Source organism: Varanus komodoensis, unplaced genomic scaffold (assembly GCF_004798865.1).
Source record: "Varanus komodoensis strain SLA01 unplaced genomic scaffold, ASM479886v1 scaffold34_1, whole genome shotgun sequence".
In the NCBI taxonomy this organism is placed as follows: Eukaryota; Metazoa; Chordata; class Lepidosauria; order Squamata; family Varanidae; genus Varanus; species Varanus komodoensis.
The window spans coordinates 9,205,426-9,225,780 of record NW_025335854.1 but is presented as its reverse complement, the minus strand read 5'-3'; the positions used below and the strand labels follow the sequence as shown (position 1 = coordinate 9,225,780).

At 46.7% G+C, this 20,355-nt stretch overlaps 3 protein-coding genes across 9 annotated transcripts in view; 2 read left to right on the top strand and 1 right to left on the bottom strand.

The window, feature by feature from the left end:
• The window catches only part of RABGAP1L (RAB GTPase activating protein 1 like), a 108,499-nt gene extending 100,604 nt beyond the window's left edge, over nt 1-7,895 (top strand). For all 7 annotated transcript variants that reach the window (XM_044439077.1, XM_044439086.1, XM_044439081.1 and 4 more), the window contains 6 exons: nt 2,138-2,248; nt 2,456-2,560; nt 3,974-4,057; nt 4,423-4,494; nt 5,785-5,982; nt 6,470-7,895. In XM_044439077.1, the coding sequence (XP_044295012.1) occupies nt 2,138-2,248; nt 2,456-2,560; nt 3,974-4,057; nt 4,423-4,494; nt 5,785-5,982; nt 6,470-6,625 (726 nt within the window). In that variant the 3' untranslated portion in view covers nt 6,626-7,895. The remainder of the gene's footprint in view (nt 1-2,137; nt 2,249-2,455; nt 2,561-3,973; nt 4,058-4,422; nt 4,495-5,784; nt 5,983-6,469) is intronic.
• Nucleotides 7,896-9,153: 1,258 nt separating this feature from the next.
• LOC123027903 (calcyclin binding protein) lies at nt 9,154-16,951 on the top strand. Its single transcript, XM_044439246.1, has 6 exons — nt 9,154-9,272; nt 11,493-11,688; nt 11,864-11,960; nt 12,969-13,068; nt 14,625-14,719; nt 15,898-16,951. Exons 1-6 carry the CDS (start codon nt 9,264-9,266, stop codon nt 16,055-16,057), a joined length of 657 nt encoding a protein of 218 aa, XP_044295181.1. The 5' UTR covers nt 9,154-9,263; the 3' UTR covers nt 16,058-16,951.
• On the bottom strand, nt 16,952-19,750 carry MRPS14 (mitochondrial ribosomal protein S14). Its single transcript, XM_044439248.1, has 3 exons — nt 19,658-19,750; nt 17,971-18,129; nt 16,952-17,351 (listed from the first exon to the last, which is right to left on the bottom strand). Exons 1-3 carry the CDS (start codon nt 19,700-19,702, stop codon nt 17,169-17,171), a joined length of 387 nt encoding a protein of 128 aa, XP_044295183.1. The 5' UTR covers nt 19,703-19,750; the 3' UTR covers nt 16,952-17,168.
• Nucleotides 19,751-20,355: the final 605 nt, after the last annotated feature.

Below are 20,355 nucleotides of genomic sequence, written 5' to 3'. Positions count from 1 at the left end.
TTCTTGCAGATGGCTTGTGCATACCTGAAGAGGATTCGTTACAGAGTTGCTTTCACATCTTGGCGGACTTTTTATATATTCCCATATCTCATGGTGGGACTTAAGGTCCCTCGCCGTCTGAATTCGGTAGTTGAGCTCAGTTGCTGGTTCCTCTCAGTCTCATAGATAGCGGTCGAGGGTCAGCGTAACTGCTGTGGGCACAGCGTCACTTCCAGGAACAACACCAGCAGCAGTAGCAACAAACCAGTAGTAAAATATCAGTGAAAATGCATTGTCTTAATTTATAGTGAAATTCACAGGAGTCGTGTTTATTTCTAATCTTGATTTGACAACTTCATCCACAAGATACAGAGTTTCTTTGCAGTTTCTAAGAAGATCTAAGGATTGTTTTGAAGACAACATAAAGAACAATTCTCCTTAAAGAAAACTGATCTACTGTCCCCCATGTTGAGCAATGTCCTTGTTTCTCGGTTTTGTGCTAAAGTTTAGCTTGTTGCTTAAATGTACTTCTCTGTATGTGTGAAGTCTTCTTGGAATAGAAGAAAGGCCAAGGGAATTAGTTAGTTTGGAGAAACGGCTGCTACTCCTGGACAGCAGCAGGAGGGTAGGGACAAATTTTTGAAGCAGTAGTCCTGAGAGGAGACCGCACCAATTTAGGTGAGAAAGATCCTCATCCTCAGTTAGGTAATACTCATATAATATATGTGACCTTGTTCCATCTGTTTATAATAGAGAGGGGACAGTATTTCTTTTTGAAAAAGCAATTTTGAATATTTTCCCATCAGCTATAAATTTCCTAATAGGGAAGTGCTTGCACATCTACATTCTAACGAGTGCCTTTTAGCAAGCTAACGATGCATAGCAAGTGCGTTGAGGCTGTAACTGAATGTTTAGGCAGATGTGGCCCTCACAGGATTGGCTTTTGGATCTTGGGCTTCCTCACAGTTACACATACTGACTGAGGCTGCAGTGCTAAACGTGACGTGTGAATGCAGCTGGAACTGCTCTGCTTTTGGTCTCATAACTTGCTTGGTAGTGGATCTTACCCTTTTGTATTAGAAGTATTTTGCTCCGATATTTACACTCTGGTTTAACAGGACTTTACTGTTACCCTGATCGGAAAAGTAATATGTTTTGCACCCATAATTGTTATCACATTTCTTGCAGGCCAGCAATCTTTCCTGTAAATTAAGCTGATGCATAAGCGTTACCAAAAGAAGCTCCTTACTTTAAAAACAGTTCACCCAATTTTCAGTTCTATGGATTCCCAAAGTGGCTTAACAATTGAACATGACTCAAAGCCGCGTTTAAAAACACAGATGCCCACTGAGACAGCTGAAAAGTATGTGTTTCATAGGCAAGACTAAGGGCACAGTCCTTTTGGAGTTGAGACAAAATAGGACTTGCTACTCACAGCATGGCCCACCCAGCAGAACCCTTTTCCGTTTCAGCTTGCATAGGATCGAACCTTAAAACATTTCGAAAGCCTGAGCTTTGCCATTTGCTCTTCTTCCTTGGCAGCTTCTGTGTGCACGCGCCTTGCTCTTGCTTATGTGGGTTGGGAAGGAGCTAAGTGGAAGTAACTTTATTTGATACAGAAAACTCAGAAGGCAAGAGAAATTGAAGTACAGCAAGTTTGCTACTAGGGGCAAGAGTGAATTGAGTGATGAAACACTTCACAAACTTATTTTGACAAGGCCAGCTCATAAGGCAGAAAAGCATAGCACTTCTGAAAGTGTGCATAGGGAACACATATTTTCTCCTTGTCGTGTGGGTGGCTATTTACGCGCATGAGAGGGGCAGTGATACAGTCACGAACTATAGGCTTTTCCTGCCAAAGGTACAATCACTGCTTTGCAGGATGACCATGACAGGGAGAAGGGCTGAAGATAACACCCACATATCGGGGGGGAGGGCATCAGAGCGCTGCTCCCTCTTACCCAAGGAGCATAACTTTCATAAGAATGAGGTTGGTGGCCAACATCCATTAAGTGCTCAGCTTGTGTTAGATCAGATTAGTAGCGCCTTCTCGGCCTTCCTTCTGTAGCTCAGGCGGCTTGCACGCCCCACTCGCAGCGTCTTGTTCAGTACCAATGAGGGTTAACTTCCTGCTGTGTGGGTTTCTCTTTTTCTGCAGAGGGAGAACCGCAGGCTTCAGGAAGCCAGCATGCGACTTGAGCAAGAGAACGACGACCTGGCACACGAACTTGTCACCAGCAAAATTGCTCTGCGAAATGACTTGGACCAGGTGAGGGAAGCCTTCGTATGTGACCCTACCTGGCTGGGCCGGTATCACGTCGGCAAGCGTGGTAACAATCCCCATGGACTAGACTTGATAGCGAGTGTACAGACTTGCCTAATGATTTAAGAGCGGGGAGGTTCCCTGCCGGGTTAATTGCAATATTATTGCTCAGGAGTGAGCTCTGGGTAGCCACGCCATCCTTTGAACTTTCAGGCTGAAGACAAGGCGGATGTTTTGAATAAAGAGCTGCTTCTGACCAGACAGAAACTAGTGGAGACAGAAGAGGAGAAGCGGAAACAAGAGGAAGAAACAGCCCAGGTGAAACTGACTTCGGCTGGTGGGAGTGGCGGACCGTCCACCCGCTTGCAAAGCACGTTAACCCAGCATGGCCAGGCCATGGGGAAATGTGGGACTGGTCACTTGCAGATTCCCTAGTCACTCCTGTGGCACATGGGCTTGCTGCCATCCAGACCTGTGTGGCAGGAGGCATTTTGAAATCACTCCGGAACACCAGGGGGCATATTGTACAATTGGGAGTGGTTAGAAAGCCACCCCTGCCATGCGCCTCGTGGGGTTCAGACAATGTGGCAGTCAGGCAAATTACACCATGCATAACTTGCATGAGCTGGGATGGAAAGAAGCCACCATGGCGTCTTTTTCACAGGGTTATCCAAAACCAGCCCATTCCAAACAGGGAAAGGGACCAGAGTTTGGGCTTGGGTGGTTTTGGAAAGGGTGGTTTCACATCAGGGAAGGCAAAGTAGCTGTCTGAGGACCAGTTTAGAGCTGAATTGTTGGAATGCAATTAACGTGTGTTCTTGTTGTATCAGTTGCTTCAGGAATGGGAAGTTAAGCTTTCTGTCTCTACCATGGTATTGATAAAGACTCAACTTCTGAAGCTGATACTGGGATTTTAAATGAAACACTCTGAGTCCTAACAGGGCCTTCAGACAGATTTGGGGTCCCATTAGGGTGACAAGTGGAATGTTTCCAGTCCTTTGATCCAGTCCTCAGTTGCACTCTGTTTACAGAAAGCTCAAACTAAAATACGTAAAGCCACACACATTTCCATAGGCTGAACAGGAGGAGCATTTGGCAGTGTAAGAACAACCCAATAGCCAGCAATAGACCCATCAGGCAACTGGTCTCGGGGTATCTCTTTCGTCACCGTTTTAGCCCTTCAAGCACAATCCTTACATTTTTGGACCTTGGAGAAGCAGGGAACAAGGTTCTGCAGCCTGGGGTCAGCTCTCCAACGCCTTCCTTTGCGGTTGGTGCAGTGTCAGAGGGACTTCTTTGAGCCAACCTGTGGTCCCTGGGATGCTCACCTGGACCATAGGATTGCTCTGTATGTATTTTTGTCTTCCCTAGATAAAAGCGACTATTCCCTTTCCTGAAAAATCCTGAAGCACTGGGTGCCCTTGTCTGGTTTCCCGTTTTATCCTAATTCAAATAGCTGATTTTTAAAATAAAAAAGATTAAGACCTTGTGTGGAACATACTGCACTGTCTTTGGGTCTAATGACCTCAAAAGTCAGAAGAAATAGTAATGACATCTTTAGAGAGAAAATATTGCACCCTGAGAAATATTGTACCTCCAAATAAAAATGATTATAAAGGATTACATTACTTCAGAACTTGAAAAAGGGCATGTTGAGATAAGTGGTTAGTTACATGGCTGGGATATCCCGCAGAGTGTAGGGCTAATCTGCTTTTACTCCTCTTTGTGCAGTTGAAGGAGGTCTTCCGGAAACAGCTGGAGAAGGCAGAATCCGAAATAAAGAAGACAACGGCGATTATTGCAGAATATAAACAAGTAATGTGCTCAGCTTTATTTTCCCCTATTTCGGCTTCATCTACAATGGGTAATATCCCAGGGAGCAAGAATGGTTTTGGGCTGTTTGTTTTCCTCAAGTCAGGTCTGCAGATGTCCAAAGTTAAAATGAATTAATTTGCTACCTCCTGACCCTGGCCTGTCTCTCTCGATTCCTGACCCTGTGCCAGAGCCCTCTCACGAGTTGCTCGGTGCAACACTCCCTCCATTGGCTGCAGGTTCTCTGTTGTAACTGAGAGCGCTTAATAACTGCCTTGCACCCATCAGCTGTGAGGGAACGAAGCGTTAATGCCTTATTGAGATGTGTTCCATTTTCTCGGGTTGAAAGGCATGTTGTCTCCTTCCAGATTTGTTCCCAGTTGAGTAGCAGGCTGGAGGGGCAGCAGGCCGCCAGTAAAGAGGAACTGGAGATTCTAAAGGTGAGTGCAGAGGAATCGGGGGGGGGGGGGAGTGTCTACGTCGAAATAGCTGTGTTGGTGATGTGTGCCTGCAGTAGGCATGTGGCTGACAGGGTGGGTGGAGATGAGCCAGCTGAGGCCCCTTGTCCCCCACCAAAGACAAAAAGAAGGGGCCCTGCTGCCTTGGCTGTGCTGCCAAATGGGGAAATCGCATGTGCACTTTAGTCACGCAAGGCAGTCCCCACCGGGAGCAGGACTATTGGGGTTGCACATGCCAGAGTAGACCTTTTGGCAGGTTTCAAGGCTTTTAGTGCGCCAGAGCTGCTGTGCAGCACCGAAATGGGCAAAACTAGCTTGGAAAGAGACTAAGCTCCCAAAGTGTGGGTGGTAAAAAACATGACTAAGTCTCTGAGGGAGAGCAGGTTGTGATCGACCACCCTTCCCAGGAAGATTTCTTATTTTGTTCCAAGACACATGGTGGCTGCTCTGCATTTTAGCAGCTGCAAGTTTTGTTTAACCAAAAAAAAAGCACCTTTTATACCATCTTCATGAACTTGTAGGTACCTTGCTTGTTTGTTCTTCCTAAAGAATTTCACACAGATTTTCGGAAAAAAAATGCACTTGAAACTGGATGGGACAGATGTATATTTATATTTTTATTATTAAAATGTATATATTTTATTATACAATGTCAACAAAACACAGTTGGAAAAAGGGAGAACTAGAAAGATTTGAATGTAACTACAATATACCTTTCAGTGCATTCCTGTGTGCGTTTGAGTTTGTGTATATGAAAATACAGCTAAGAGTTCTACATAAGCTTCAACAAAGGCAGACCACAGTCACATACATACCCACCCAGGAGCAATCTCTTAGTACCAGCTGCTCAAACTTGGAGATAGCCCTGCTGTCCTCAATTGATTACATTACAGGAAGTGAGCACTTATGCTTCCAAGGCTGGGCTGCCAGTCTCTGATCTGTGGGAAGGGTACAGAGAATTCATTTGCACTGAATGCGAGTTAAGTAGGCAGGAAGCAGGCAGATAATTTAGGAGGACGTGCACATCAGAAAATATTAAGGATGGCTCCAAGACAAAGTCAATCCACATAATACCTTCCTCCTAAGAAGAGGCAGCTGTTGCGCATTGCCAAAGCGTATAATTAGAAGAAGCATTAGCTGCATCATACCTCGTGCAGCTAGTCGACTTTCCCAGACCTTTATTAGAGTGATTGCGCAGTGTCTGAAGCACCAGCCAAGCTGAGCACGCTCTCTGCCCTCCTGGCTAACTGGCTCTCAAACTGGCTGTTTCAGGGTAAGGTGATGGCTTGCAAACATTGCCGTGAAATCTTCAGCAAAGAAGATACGCTGAAAGTGCCTCCCGTGCCTAGTGGAGGCTCAGAAGCAGAAGCAGATGACGAGAAGGATGCCCTTAAAAAGCAGCTGAGAGAGATGGAGCTGGACCTGGCGCAGACCAAGCTGCAACTCGTGGAAGCCAAGTGCAAAATACAGGTAAAGCACCGGCGTCGCTCTGCTGCACGGCAGCCCGTTTCCCATGGATCACACTCGGTCGGCAGTGCAGCTACCTGAGAATAAACCTAGCTTGAGCTGGGGGGCTTAATTCTGAGTGAACATGCCTAAAAGGGAGCTATTATTCCCGTTAGCTGCCACATGCCAGAACTAGTCATACTTTCCTGTTAACAGGGCCTACTTGGATCTTTGAATTTACAAAAATAGTAGTTCATTTGTCCTTTACTAGAAAAGGAAGGACTTAAGTTGTTGTAGGACTGTTGCTTGTTCACCTGTCAAGGACCTCCATGATACTCTCTAAAGAGATTGGCTCTGAAAGATTTTTTGGTTTATCAGTCAAAACAACTTTGTGCTAACCTGTATCACCATGACTGTTAACTCCTCATTTCAGCCAAAATTACCCTGAAGTTGTCTCCGCTTTGTTGAATAGTTCCTGAATCACCACTAAGTGACTGTTCTCCCTCCACAGGAGCTAGAACACCAGAGAGGAGCACTAATGAGTGAAATCCAAGCTGCCAGAAACTCTTGGTTTAGCAAAACCCTGAACTCTATCAAAACAGCTACAGGCACACAGCCACTGCAGCAGCCTCAGCTGTCGCCATCACCCAAAGAGGGCAGCACATAGTCCCAGCTGGAGGCCCAGCACAAGAGCACAACGGACTAAAACAGCTGAACCCCCTTGGAGATTTCTCCAGCACCCCTACTCAAGGGAGGGGAGCGGGGTGGAAAGGCAGGTGAGCCAGCCTGGAAACCAATTCTTTCTGTGTCTTTCATTTGTGCTGATGTGGCCCTTTCCAAAGGGAAGTTATATTTAAAGAATCCTGTTTTATGTGGAATACTCTTTCCCAGATGCCTTCCTGAAAGCAACATCCCAAGATGTTTCTATTTTACACTTTTATTTTGTATGCCTAGATGTTAAAATATAACTAATAATTCAGAACTACATGTTCCATATGTTGCTAAAATTATTTACAGTTGTTTTATCTTACATAAGAGGGGGCTTTCCTCAGGAGAAGAAAGGGCAGGGTACAGTAATGAAGAAAAAGCACATTTGTCGGAATATCAGTTTTCTGGTATCTCAGAACATCTCAAAAGGTTTACAGTTGCCATTACACCCTGCAAAGATATATCTGTTTGATGGCCTGATTCTTAAGCCACATCTGTAATTAAGTGGGACAACCCCTATTAAAACAAAAATTGTAAAGCTACCAGAAATACCTTGTAAAACCATGTCTCTTGTAATGCTGCCTTTAAGAATTCCATAGCCAATTTCATATATTGCAAGTACAAAAGGCCCCTGCACTTCCCTGTTCTGGTTCTCCTTTGCCAATCAGCAGATGTCGGGCACAATCTAGCAAAAGTCCTCCAACCAGACACCTTTGAAATGGTCAGAGCTTGTGGAAGTGAGCGTTCTGCTTGATTGTGCTTGTTGTGCTCTTGCACAGTTCTCATTTGTGTGAGCAGGGCCTCTGGAGGAGACATTCCTGATCAGATGTGTTCAGCATACTTAGATGGAAGGTGATCTCTCACCTTTGGTTGGTCAGGCAATTTTTTTCAGATGATTCCTGTGTCTGTCTGGAAATCATACTTGTTTTTTATCTTTCTAAAGTGCAAAAAACATTTGTTACATTTTTGAATTGAACATAAAATGTTTATAGAAATGCTTATTTCATGGAGAATTAAACTATTGCTTAAATTGATGGAAATATTTTTTTTAATATACTTAATGTGTATAATAATGCCTCACAGGTCAGCATCACTACTGGATAAGAAGTTAGTCGTGTATTGTTTTTCATGTTATGAAAAATGTTCCAAGGACATTGTCCTGTTCTGATTTTAATCCAAATTAATGCAATAGCCTATCCGTTCTGTACAATAAAGTTTAATGATGCTCATTCTGTGTTGGATTGTCAAGCATGTTTTGCAAATGAGATTTTCAAATGGCACAGTGCCACGATAACTGAGGGCTTGTTACTGTAGATGCTTTAAGCTTCTGGCAGCTTCCTATTTCAGTTAGCCAGTGGCTCACTCATCCCTATAATCACTGGGCCCATTGTTGCGATCATGTCCTTGAAAGCACACACTTGAGCAAATGCTGCACGGAAAAGGAACAGAACAGCCAAGAGTTGTATTTACCCACCCCACAACTCTAGAAAGTGACACACAGAATCTCTTCCTGCCACCAGAAAATATCCATAGTTGCACATCCACCACCTCAAATGCATTGACTTTATACATCCCACCTTTTCTTGGAGAAGTTCATGGGAGCACGCATACTTGTTGCCCTCCCATTTCATATTTCCTCACACCAACCCAAGGGAGCTAGGGACAGTGGAGACAGTGTCTGGCCCAAGTCCAGCACTTTGCAGCTCGATTTACAGTAATCCAAGTCTTTCTTGCCCAAGACTAATAGTGATCTTTTTAATGTTTAATGTGAATTTCGCCAAAACAAAGCCATACAGTCCAAGGGATTCACCCTAAGAGTATTGAGGGGCAGCTGCAAAGTTGGTAATAGAAGTGGTTGTCTAGCCAGGATTCGCCTGGGATGCAGGCCATGCGGCTCAGCCATGGAGCCAACCGGGTGGGTGACTTCGAGCCAGTCACAGGCTCTCGGCACAACCTACCTCGCAGGATTGTTGTTCTGGGGACAAGACTATGAGGAGAATGATGCAAGCTGCTTTGAGTCCTTTACAAAGAAAAAGGTGGGCCTGAAATATAACGCAAAACCATAAAATCACGAGCAGCGCAGTGTAGCCTTGAGGGGCCGCGACCCTCCGCCTCGCCGATCCTTCGAGCCTGCTAGGGCTGGGCGGGTGCTCTGGCCCGGGAGACCCGGGACGGAGTCCCCACCCGACCGCGCAGTCCCCGGGTGACGGGCTGCTGCTGCCGGGAGGGCCGCACTATGCCCAGCACTGCGTTGGGCCTGCGCCCTGCCTTTCCTGCACGCATCTGAGAGCTGCTGCGAAAGTCCACGAACTTCGCCCCTTCCGCTCCTCGAGGCCGGAGCGGACGCGGAGCCGCCGCCATCCTCATCCTCCTCTCCTCCTCCTCCTCCGCCCGCCAGGACCGGAAGCGCGTCCAAGGGGCCGGAAGTCGCGCTATGCCCCACCTCGTCCATCCGGGGCTTCGCGCCTCCTCAGCTTCCGGGATGGGCGTGCTCGCTGATTGGCTGGGCGGCCACGCGGGGAGTCCTCGGGAAGGGAAGGTTCGAGAGGAGGGGAGAGCGGCTGCGCCGGGGGAGCGTCGAGCCGGCCGGGTCAGACATGGAGGAGGTGAGGGTCCAGCCTCGGGCTGGGGGGGCAGGGAGCTCCTGGTCATGTGCAGAGTGCGGGACTCTCTTGAGGACGGTGGGGGGGGGGGCTGTTTTATCGCCCCAAAGCGTCCTTTTGGTCCGTCACGAAGCCGAAGTAATTCTGAAGGGCACAAGACGATTCGTTTTGGCAGAATGCGGGCCGAGGCGCTGCCTCGGTCCGCCTGGCGCAGCGCTTGCGGGGCACCCGGGACCGCGTGCCGCTTGCGAGCGAGCTTGCCCGCCGCCCGGGCTGGCGGCCGGGGCGCCCTGGCTCAGCCTCGCCGCGGTCAGGCGCTCGCCAGCCGGGCGCGGGAAGGAGCCCCCCGCTGCTCGCCCCCGTGGCCCCCGGCCCTGGAAGGACTGCTGGGCGCAACTCGTGTAGCGCGTTTCCCGTGCTCAGAGTGGCATCTGACTGCTGGGGCGAGTTTCTGCATCTCGTTGTGGACAGTCATAGGGCCTAAGGAAAGCACCGCGGATTTGGTTAGGATCTACGTTGGTAGAAAGAGCAGCTGCGTATGGGATGGAAGCTGAGTGTTAAGGGTAGTTTCAAGATCGTTCCCCGTGGACTAGTGCCACCTTCATGTCCGAACTGTATTTTATTATGCGGTTAGGGCAGAAAAAACATGATTCCAGTGTTTTCAATGACTGCTTAGATTTGCCCAATCAAATCAGCATTGTTTATTTGCAAGATCAGAACTAGGCTTTGGTACAGCTTGACCTTTGTGGACTTGCCCATAGCTATAGGGCATATATTTCTTTGTGGGGAGGCTAGTTGGACTTGTAGAAGGAAGAGACAAGGAAGAAGCACATTTCAAATACTTGATCGGCTGCCACACACTGAGGAGGACCGAGATCTCTTCTTAATCATCCTGGAGTGTAGGACACAGGATAAAAGCCAGCAAAAACTTCTTGACTGTTAGAGCAGTAGGACAATGGAACCCATGACCTGGGGAGGTCATGGGCTCCCCCACACTGGAGACTTTCAGGATGCAGCTGGACAGCCTTCTGAGAGGGATGGTTTAACCTGGGGTACTGCACTAAACAGGGGCTTGGACTCAGCGGCCTTATAGGCCCCTTCCATCTGTTCAGTGGCTTTTCACGGGATGTAACATGCCAGCCTGTGCTGTGAAAAGATACGGTATGTTGGAGAACTGATTTGCAAGATGGGTATAAAAGCATTCTTCCAGCTCTGTCCCCTTGACTTCCCTGTGGGCAGTATCGGAACCATGGAGGTTGAGCAATGCCTCTTGCCATCACCAAAACATAACGGATAAAGTGTTTTTTGAGTTGGCTAGTCACTATTTCTAGTGTAATCTGTCTTTTAGGATTCTACCCGGGACTTCCCAGGGTTAGCTGTATGATGTATTTTTTAGGTGTTTTATATCGTAAGCTGTCCATAGACGAACCGTAATGGGTGGGTTACAAATACCTCATATAAATAAATAAAATAGCTGCAACTACCATGGCATGTGATAAATTCTCTTCACCAGTCGCCCTGTACACTGAAGAGGAAATGTGTGGGGAGGACACAGGACTGTGCCTCCTGGCCCCACATGCCGATGTGCATGGATATGTCCAACTGTACCAGCAAAAATCGGGGGAAGAGATGGTGGAGCAAGAGCTGTAGCCCCTCCCAACTCCATGCATTGAGGACTTTAATTAGACTGGACTTGCAAGGGCTTGCGTTCAGCCTTGCTTTGCTATAAAGCTCACTGGATCATCAGTTAGTCTCAGCCTAATCTACCTCATCAGGTTTGCACATCATGCAGGTCATGAGCAAGACCAGCACTGGAAGTGAGCAGGACCTCTTCCCCCTCTCTTTCTCCCTGCCCAGCAGAGGCCAAAAGAGAGAAAATAGTCTTGTGGGAAGGCTGAACTGATCAGCCTCAGAGGCTGCGGGTGTCTCACTCCTGCCTGGAATGGCAGAAGCAGTCTTAGTCTGGGTTTTCCCACACTTTTTGAATTTAGGCATTTGGCAAGAGGAGAGGGCCTCTCCTGTCCCTGGAGTGCCATTGTAATTTTTAGGCATCACATTTTAAAAAAAAGTCAACTGTGTTTCGGTTTATTCTGTCACTTTGTCTGCATCGAATGCTTTAAAATTGTTTCAGAAGCACTTCGTGATAGAGCAGGGCACACAGTTTTAACAAAAATACAAATGGCTCCGTATTTAACAAACTGTGCACCTAATCTGCTTCACCAGCTCCAGCAAGATTTGGAAGAAGTGAAAGAGCTTCTGAAAAAAGCAACAAGAAAGAGAGTCCAAAGTGTCCTGTTGGCAGAAAAGAATAAAATAGAGAAAGAAATCAAGAACCAGACACCACTCAAATTAAAAGCAGATACATCTGAAGAAGAAAAAACACCACTGACAGGATACACAGTAAAAATCAACAATTATGGTAGGACTGAATTCACATATGCCTTTTGCACTGGGGTGCACTGGGGTGAAGAGAATATTGTAGCCCTCAGTTTTCAAAGGAAGGCACTGTGCATATCCCACGATACCAAAAAATCATTTACTCTGACCTAAAATTTGGATCTTTCTATGTAATATGTGACTTTCTCTTCTTTTAGCTTGGGATCAGTCAGATAAATTTGTGAAAATCTACATCACTTTAAGTGGAGTTCAGCACCTCCCACCTGAGAATGTGCAAGTGCACTTTACAGAAAGGTAAGCATTCTGCTGAGCAACAGAAAGTACCAGCTGAAATGCCAGTAATCTCTTGAGCCGTTAGTCCCTTGCCACTCATTCTGATGAGAATTATTTTATGAGCTTTTGATACAAACCCTAAGCGTTTTCCCCCAGTCTCATGTTTGTAGGTGTGTGAACAGGAGTTAGTGATAGAAACCCTCAGAAACATCCGGAAGCACACCTTCAGTTTCTTTTAAAAATAACTAAAAATAATTAACTTTAAAGTTCAAACTGTATAAATTATATTTTAATTATCCATTTAAAAGATTAAATAAACTTAAAAAACAACGAATAATTGTTCTTAAAAGGGTGGCATGGTCAAGAAATACTGGTTTGGCTGTCTAGCCAAGTTGGTTATTTCTGTCACCACAGACCTGCCAGTGTCCAATCCCAGGGCGTGCACAGAGAACCTGAGAAGGGAGCAGAGTTTGTCCTTTTGCTGCTCTTGCAGAAGGTGCAGGTGGGAAGTCCCTTCCTATAGCCAAGCCACCTTTCCTTTTCTTTCTGTTCTTGGAGCAGGGAGAGAGAGAGGAGTGTTTTTCCTGCTAGTTGAGCTTCTGGAGAAAGCGCTCAGAGCAGACTTCCTTGCTGCTGAAATTGAACAGGAGGAGAGCTAGTGGCGCAATTGACCGCTGGTTGTTGCGACCTTCTAGAAGTACACTATCTAGGAATGGTGGTCCTTTAAATGTTGACTGTTTTTCTTTACTGCACAAACTACTAGAATACTTCCAGTATTCTTTGTAACTCACCCTCTCACCTGAAATGGATACCTGATGCTCACTCTGTCATCCTAAGGAACTGCAACCCTCATCAGAGATTTTTTTTTTTAAAATTTTAAAGCCCTGGGTATTTTATTCAAAACTACTGCTCAGATATTAAGATAGATTGCTTTGGGTTTAAAATCCAGTTTAAGATGCTCCTTCCCAACTCTTGTCTAATGGTTGTTAGGGGACACTGCATTTATGACTTCTTTTCTTTCCCTTCTAGATCATTTGATCTGTTGGTGAAGAATCTAAATAACAAGAATTATACCATGACATTCAACAACCTTCTAAATCCCATCTCCGTGGAAAGCAGCTCACGGAAGGTCAGTGCATCTCATCTAGTCGCTGCTGAAAGTGCTGCAGACTGCCATGATTCCACGCTTCAGGGCTGCTCCTTATCGTCCTTTTCAGGGACTTAACTGCAAATCTGTTTTGTCATTATTCAGCATACTAGAGCAGGATGTGCCTGCTTCTGCTGTATCAAGACTGACAGCTGTTCCCAGGGGACTCCCTAGCCAAATATTTATTTTTGTTTCCAAGTCTTCTGGGCAATAAAGGGCTGGCAGTCAAGGGTCAGAGAAGCCTTGTGCTCAGTGGGATGGTGAAACTCTGGGTGGCAGCTCTTCAGACTACAGGTGGATCATGCACCTGATCAAAAGTGCACCACAACATAGAGGGTCAGTTCACAGACCAGAAAAGCCATGGTGAAATACTGTGGGTCTTTTGTGTTGTCTGGATCCCATCCAGAGTGCCTTCATGCTAGGATTCGTTTTCCAAAATCATGGGGAAAATTCAGTCTTCTCAGGTTTCTCCACTTCATTATGGCTTCTCCACTCATCTGGACCAGAATCGCCATTTTAGCTTTGATTTTATGGAAACACCATAGAGATTCCTGGCAAGAGCAGCTGTGGAGGTGGCCACTTCTAGCCTTCGATCTCTGTTCCCCTCGCACCCTAGTAACACAAGCCTCATTGATCACTTTATTCTCATTGGTCAAGCAGTGTGTCCGTCTTCCCATTTACTTTTGCTAACAAGGAGACAGCATGAAAATACACAAAGAGAGAAGGGATAGTGAAATGCTTTTCACTGAATAATGAAAATAGGGAAATGCTTTTCATCGTGGGAGCTGGGGGAGGCAGGGATTTTGCTTGCAGGGGCTGCTGGGGTGCTTGGTGAAGGTGGGAGGGCAGAACGGAGAGTGCAGAAACCATTTTGCCATGGTAACCTCATTTCCCTCTGACTGGGCAGTTCGGGCAAAAATCCACTCAGTGTGGAAACAGTGCAGGGTTTTTTGCTGTGATGGGGACCCAGCCAGAGAGGCCCTCCCTGAGCAAACCAGCCTTTTGGGGAGAAGCAAATTAACCTTATCCATGGTTTCCCCAACTCCAGCAGGAAGCCTTGGACCTGGTGGAGCCGGGGCATGCAGAGATTCTCTGTAGGAACACGTGCACTGTGGTCCTGGATCTTTCACTAGCAATCAACATCTGTGACTGTAAACTGTCAAGAAGAGGAGCAGTGCATATACACAGAACATTCAGGCTGGAACTTCTGCAGTCTGCGTTTCCTCCGCCCCTCTCATTGTGTCGCGGGGAAGAGGGTTCAGACGGCTGAAATCAGCCATTTTTAAGGGTCAGAGCTGAGCCAGTTCTCACTCCTGCATTTCTCCTGTGCTTGATTGGATGCTAGTGACCTTCCAAGTGCAGGCACATAGGATTCTACACTTCATCTACCTGCCTTTACCTTGTAATACTCTGAACTTTCAATTGTTTTAAACAATATTGTATACCAATGCTTTAAAATGTAATCAATGCAAATAGTTGCCTATTCTGCCTCATTGTGGCCTTTAAATACTTGGAGCTCTGCTTAAATTTCTTTACAGATCAAAACAGACACAGTTTTGATATTATGCAAGAAGCAGCGAGAAGAGAAATGGGAGTGCCTGACAAAGGTTGAAAAGGAGACTAAGGAGAAAGAGTAAGTCTCCTTCTGTTGATTGTTCTGTCAGTATTGCATCTGAATGAATGGATCAGCAAAACTAATCTTGTTAACCCAGAGTTCCAGTGATCAGTGCAAGATGTTTGAGGGATCAGCAGGTTTTTGAAACCAAGAACTAGAACAGGTCTTCTTGCAATCTGGGGGGATGCAGAGCCTGGAAGCCATGTGTGCACTCCAAATAGTCTTGAAGTAATTCCAATTTACTCCATTTTTCTTTACCATGCTGCTCCCAGCTGTCCTTTCCTGTATTGCTTTTCTGCTCCAACCAGTTCCTCCACCTTGCTTGGCCCAGCTTCACTTCCATGTATGCATGGAACAACAAGCACACTGCACAGGTGACCTTAGGCTAGAGAAACATCAGCTAACCCACTGCTGTGGACCCAGAGTGGCTATTGCTTTCCAGGGTAGCAGGCAGGGTTCATGCCCAGCCCTATTTGGCAATATCCAAGATTGATGTCTTCTCCATGCAAAAAAAAGCCCATGGCAGAGCTCAGTGTTTTCAAAACCATTTTTGAGAAAAGCAAAACAGTACCCATCTGGGGTTGACAGGTAACTGTGCGTGAAGCAGAGCCATTAATTTCTATGGGACTCCTAAGTATATATTTGAGATTAGATTTAATTGCTACTATGCTATTTTTGAAATGATGGGGAAATGCATTTTTAAAAAGAACCGGTGTTTTTATTCATCCTGATCACTACCATATTCTGCTCTGGCAAGACACTGGTTTCAGCTGTGGGAGGTCAAGTGCTCTTTTCATGGATGTGCTGTAGAGGCTTTGTGTTACAAGGCAGAGAATGGGTCCCGCAGAGACATTTATCTCTGAACTCTTTAACAATCTCTTCTCTGGTCAGATGCACATGAAGTCTCAGACATGCTGTAGCTTGTACATCTGACCGTAGGTGAAATTGTATACATTCATCTTTCGGAGTAAGTTGGAAGATTTGGAAAGTTCATTTGGGCTTCCTGTCTTCTCCCCTGCCCGCCCCAGTCCATTCCTGGCAATCTCTCTGTGAAACACTCTCATTGATTTTTTTTTTCATGTAAGTGGGTTTAATCACTGAGTCATCTTTTTAAAAATTTAAACCTTGTCACAGAACATTCCAAACCTGGTGTGTAATTGGTGGTAATTTTTTTTCTATATCTGTATGTGCTTTAGGAAAGCTTCCTATGACACATCAGACCCTAGCGAGGGGTTGATGAATCTCCTGAAAAAGATGTATGCTGAAGGAGATGATGAGATGAAACGATCCATTAACAAAGCCTGGGTTGAGAGTCGAGAAAAGCAAACCAAAGAAGATTTGCCAGTAGATCTGTGAATGAATGCCAACCAGGCTAGCCATCCTAATGTAAATTTTCTGTATGGGCTTCTGTTCTGATGCAGAGATCTGAAAGCGTTGTGTTTACATAACCTTGTTTGAAGCAAAGACTGAATTTTGTGTTTTGAATTGGAGACTAACACATCACCGCTGTAAAGCATTGTCTTCATGTGTGTTTTTGCCCTTCTTACGGCTTTAAACTTTCCAAGTGCTTTTGTGAAAATGCCAAAAATAAGTAAATTAGCTTGACTGCATCCCACACCTGCACAAGTTGACCTAAGATGAGGAAACTTGTAACTCTGAAAATTGTTGACTTGGTGAAATGTTCCAACTATGCGTAAACTGGCAGGTTTAGAAAAGGCAAGCAGAGCGGACCCCGATTTTTCCTCAGAGATGGTGTACATTCCAAGATCAATATTTAGGCTACACTCTTTCACTTGTTATAACATTGCTTGGTGTACTATTCCGATATTCAGGAAAAGGATTACTTTGAATACTGGCATGAACAGTTAATCCCTGCAGAGGGGAATGGGAGAAATTGATATGCCATAAGAAGACAGAGTGAGACATAAGCAATTGCAGCAATATTCGCAGTAACATCCACAAGGATCCCTGCCCTCTCGGGCTTATAGTGAAATGCTGTGGAAAACGACCCAGCGCAACTGCTGTTCCCAGTACCTCTTATCGCTTTGTTTTTGGGCCATGTACTCCTCCTGATTCTGATTGCAGTCATTATCCATTTTAATCTACTAATTAGATATAGTTAATCTGAAAGCATACCCTGAAACCCAGTTTGACCATACATACTGGTCCTTTTTCATATGGGCTATGGAATATGTTCTGCAACACTGTAACATCATACACTGAAATTTAAATGTGACAAATGAACTGGAATCAAGTCTTGGGCTGTTTATTTTTTTCACAGTCTTTAAGATACTAAGAGCAGATCTACAGGTCCGGACAACGTCCTCTCCAGAGCAGTGTTTCTCCACTTGGCACACCCCGCCCCTTTTCTTTGGAGGCTGCGATCTATACAGAGCCTTCGCTGCACTCTTGGGAGCACAAGCAGGATGCGGTTTTGCCTTGCTTGAAGAGAAGCCTTCTCCATAGCTCACCACATTGCTCTCTGCACCCCGGAGAGCTGGGCATGGTCGGCCAGGTGGCGGAAAGCAATTCGGCTGAGCCTCCAGCGCCGGACCACACCTCGTGGACGGGAGGTCAGAACACAGCGGTTGTGGATCCTCACAGGGCAGCTATCCCGGGGCAGGGCGGCAATCTCTTTGTCTGCTACTTCCTGAGATAAGTGGAAAGCGGGGTTGGTGATGCCTGTCACATGGGGTGCAGTTGCTCTTGCATACAGTTTGCTAGTTTTTGTAATTGATTGCATTTGTATGCCGCTCCCTAGCCCAAGATCTCTCTGGGTGGCTCACACTGCAAATAGCATAGCAACTGACAAAAATAAAACTGCAGCAGCTAAAAACCACATAAAATCGTACTAGTAATCAGCTAGTAGTCTTCCATTCTGATCCACAATGTAATGGTTTAACAAGTACTTGATACCCGGATCTGTTGAAGTACACCATGGGATTTCTGAACCCCTTCCACAGTCCTATAGGGCTCTCTGGGCAGTGGTCAATTTAAGAACTGTACTGGCTGTTGCCTCTAGTACCATTAACAGAGGTTGCTTAGGCCCTGCAGACTCTGAAAATTGGAATAAACCAGGTATGGAGAAGCAGTGGGTTTGCAGCAGATAAGTAATTCGGAAATAAGCACATTCTGTGTAGACCCTGGTGAAACTTCAACCAGTGGACTGCTGTGCTTTGTAATTAATAAATAGAATTGGGTAGTTAGGAGGAGAGATAAACTGACCCAGTGCAGGGGTCCTGAATACCTTTAGCATGTAATATTCTTACCTGGAGCTCTTTGGGCAAAATTGTGTTCTTCCTAATGCAATTCAGCCGCAGTCTCTGATCTGCATATTCAAATGCCATCTTCCTTCTCTTAACATCACGTAGCATCCTCCAGTCCACATAGCGGCCCCTTATTTGCCCAATACAGGGTGGGGGGGAGAACTATAATAAATGGAAACTGGAGTCAAGATTCAGCTCATCTTGTGTAAATGGTCAGATATTATCCAGATAAAAGAGTGCTAGTGTTACTCTTGAAATCTAACTACTCCTCAACATTTTGACAAATCAGCTTTCACAATAAAGGCTTTGAAGTATAAGCCAATGTAAAGGTAAATAAAATCTGTCACTACCTCCATTTCTTCCCCATCTATCTGCCAGGAAGTGAGAGGACCGGATGCCATGATCTTAGTTTTCTTAATGTTGAGTTTCAAGCCAACTTTTGCACTATCCTCTTTCACCTGCATCAAGAGGCTCTTTAGTTCCTCTTCACTTTCTGCCATGAGAGTGGTATCATCTGCATATCAGAGATTGTTGGTATTTCTCCCAGCAATCTTAATTCCAACTTGTGATTCATCTAGCCCTGCCTTTCTCATGATGTGCTCTGCATGTAAGTTAAATAGGCAGGGCAACAGTATACAGCCTTGCCGAACTCCTTTTTCAATTTTGAACCAGTCAAAATCTCCAATTTTCTTGAAGAGATCTCTGGTTCTCCCTATTGTATTGCCTTCTTCTATTTCTTTACACTGTTCATTTAAGAAGGCATTCTTATCTCTTCTAGCTATTCTAGTAACTGCCTGGTTACTTTAGAACAATTATTGCTTGCCACAAGTGGTCAGGACAATAGCTATTCAAGTTAGACTTAATCCATTCCGTTTTTAAACTAAATCTAGTGCAATGCTTGTTTTGAAACTGGGAATCTCCTGATGAAATTATAGTTCACTCGTGGGCTTGCCAAACAGCCTTATGCCCAGGCCAAACTTGATTACCTCCGGTTTTGAAATAACACAGCAGGTTATCAGCCAGATTTCTGTGAAGCTAAGAGTGCAAGGCTGTGTCTACTCAAAAGTAAGGCCATTCACTGCAACAGGCACCTACCAGACAATTAAACCAAGAAGTGCTTCATGGTCTAAAGGATGCATGTTAATAGCTGGCTTAAACAGCATTTTGTTTAAACAAACCGAACATACTGGCTTTCTTACACTGCGGGGTACGAGCCTCCTAGAAGAACAGGCGAACCCTCATTCGAGCAAATGCTACACAAATCTGTGCGCTTCAGGGCCCAATAGCGGTAGGCTCACCTCTTGCACAGCAAATAGGTCGCCAGCGCCCCACCCGCCCTGCAAACAGAAACGACCTTCAGGCCTACACTGCAGAAAATGACTTGGCGACCCCACCGTGCCGTCGGCCTCCTCAAGAGCAAGCCTCACTGCGCGCGCTCTGCTGCGTCGGCGCATGGCCGCAGCCCTGTTCGTCCTCCTCCCCAGCACGCCGCAAGCACGGCCGCCCGCCCGCGCATCAGCAGCGCGCCAGGCGGCCGGGCACGGCGGGCGCCCCGCGCAGCCACCCGCTCAAAAAGGCGGGCCGCGTCCCGGGCGCCCTGCAGCGGGGCTCCTGAGGGCCACGCGAGCCGCCGTCGTAGGAGGCGCCCCGCGCGGGGAGAGCGGCAAGCGGGCCAGGCCGCGACTCTGACCTGAAGAGAAGGCGCCCGCAGCAGAGTCCTCAGCACCGCCGCCATCTTGCGCGCCCGCCTCCCCCGGGCCGCGCGGCGGAAGGGGCGGGGCAGCTAGCCCGGGCGGGGTTTTGGCTGCGTCAGAGGGGCGGGCCGAGCGAGGCCTCCTCCGCTGCGAAAGGGGCGGGGCGTGGCCCGGGCGGGGCGGGGCTTCCTGCGACGCGGCACGCGGAAAGGGGCGGGAAGCGCCGCCGGAGCCACCGCCCCCGGGCTGAGGGAAGGAGGCCTCTGCGGAGCGCCTTTCGCAAGGCATTGTGCCTCCGTCAAGGACAATGGCGTGTGCACCCCCTTTGTAAAACCCTAGTGGCTGGTGCAGTGGAGTTTAACCCTCCCTTCCTCCCTCCTTTTGCACAATGGCCCTGATCCTAAATGGAGCTGCACACTATAGGAAGAGAGAGGAGGAGTGGTCAGCCGCATGGCGCACTCCCTGCTAAAAGAGCTGCAGGGGCTGCCAATGGACTTAGAGGCCACGCTCAGAGCGTTCTTGTTAACATGTAAAGCCCTGAACAACTTGGGACTGGGTTACCACCTCCTGGTTTCATCCCTGCCCAATCTCCATGAGGATCAGAAGGGCTTCTGAGGGTGCCACCTCCAGAAGATGTCTTCTTCAAACTCTCCTCTTTAAGTAGGCTTTCCCCAAAGGGTGACCAGCCATGGAG

Bases quoted from the DNA above. Each gene is read 5' to 3' on its own strand.
- MRPS14 (XM_044439248.1), bottom strand. From the start codon at position 19,702: ATGGCGGCGGTGCTGAGGACTCTGCTGCGGGCGCCTTCTCTTCAG. The intron at 18,130-19,657 runs GTCAGAGTCGCG...CATTTATTATAG, and splicing joins TGCGGGCGCCTTCTCTTCAG to TTCTCCCCCCCACCCTGTAT. The intron at 17,352-17,970 runs GTAAGAATATTA...CACTTATCTCAG, and splicing joins TTTTGCCCAAAGAGCTCCAG to GAAGTAGCAGACAAAGAGAT.
- LOC123027903 (XM_044439246.1), top strand. The intron at 11,689-11,863 runs GTAGGACTGAAT...CTCTTCTTTTAG, and splicing joins AGTAAAAATCAACAATTATG to CTTGGGATCAGTCAGATAAA. The intron at 13,069-14,624 runs GTCAGTGCATCT...ATTTCTTTACAG, and splicing joins TGGAAAGCAGCTCACGGAAG to ATCAAAACAGACACAGTTTT.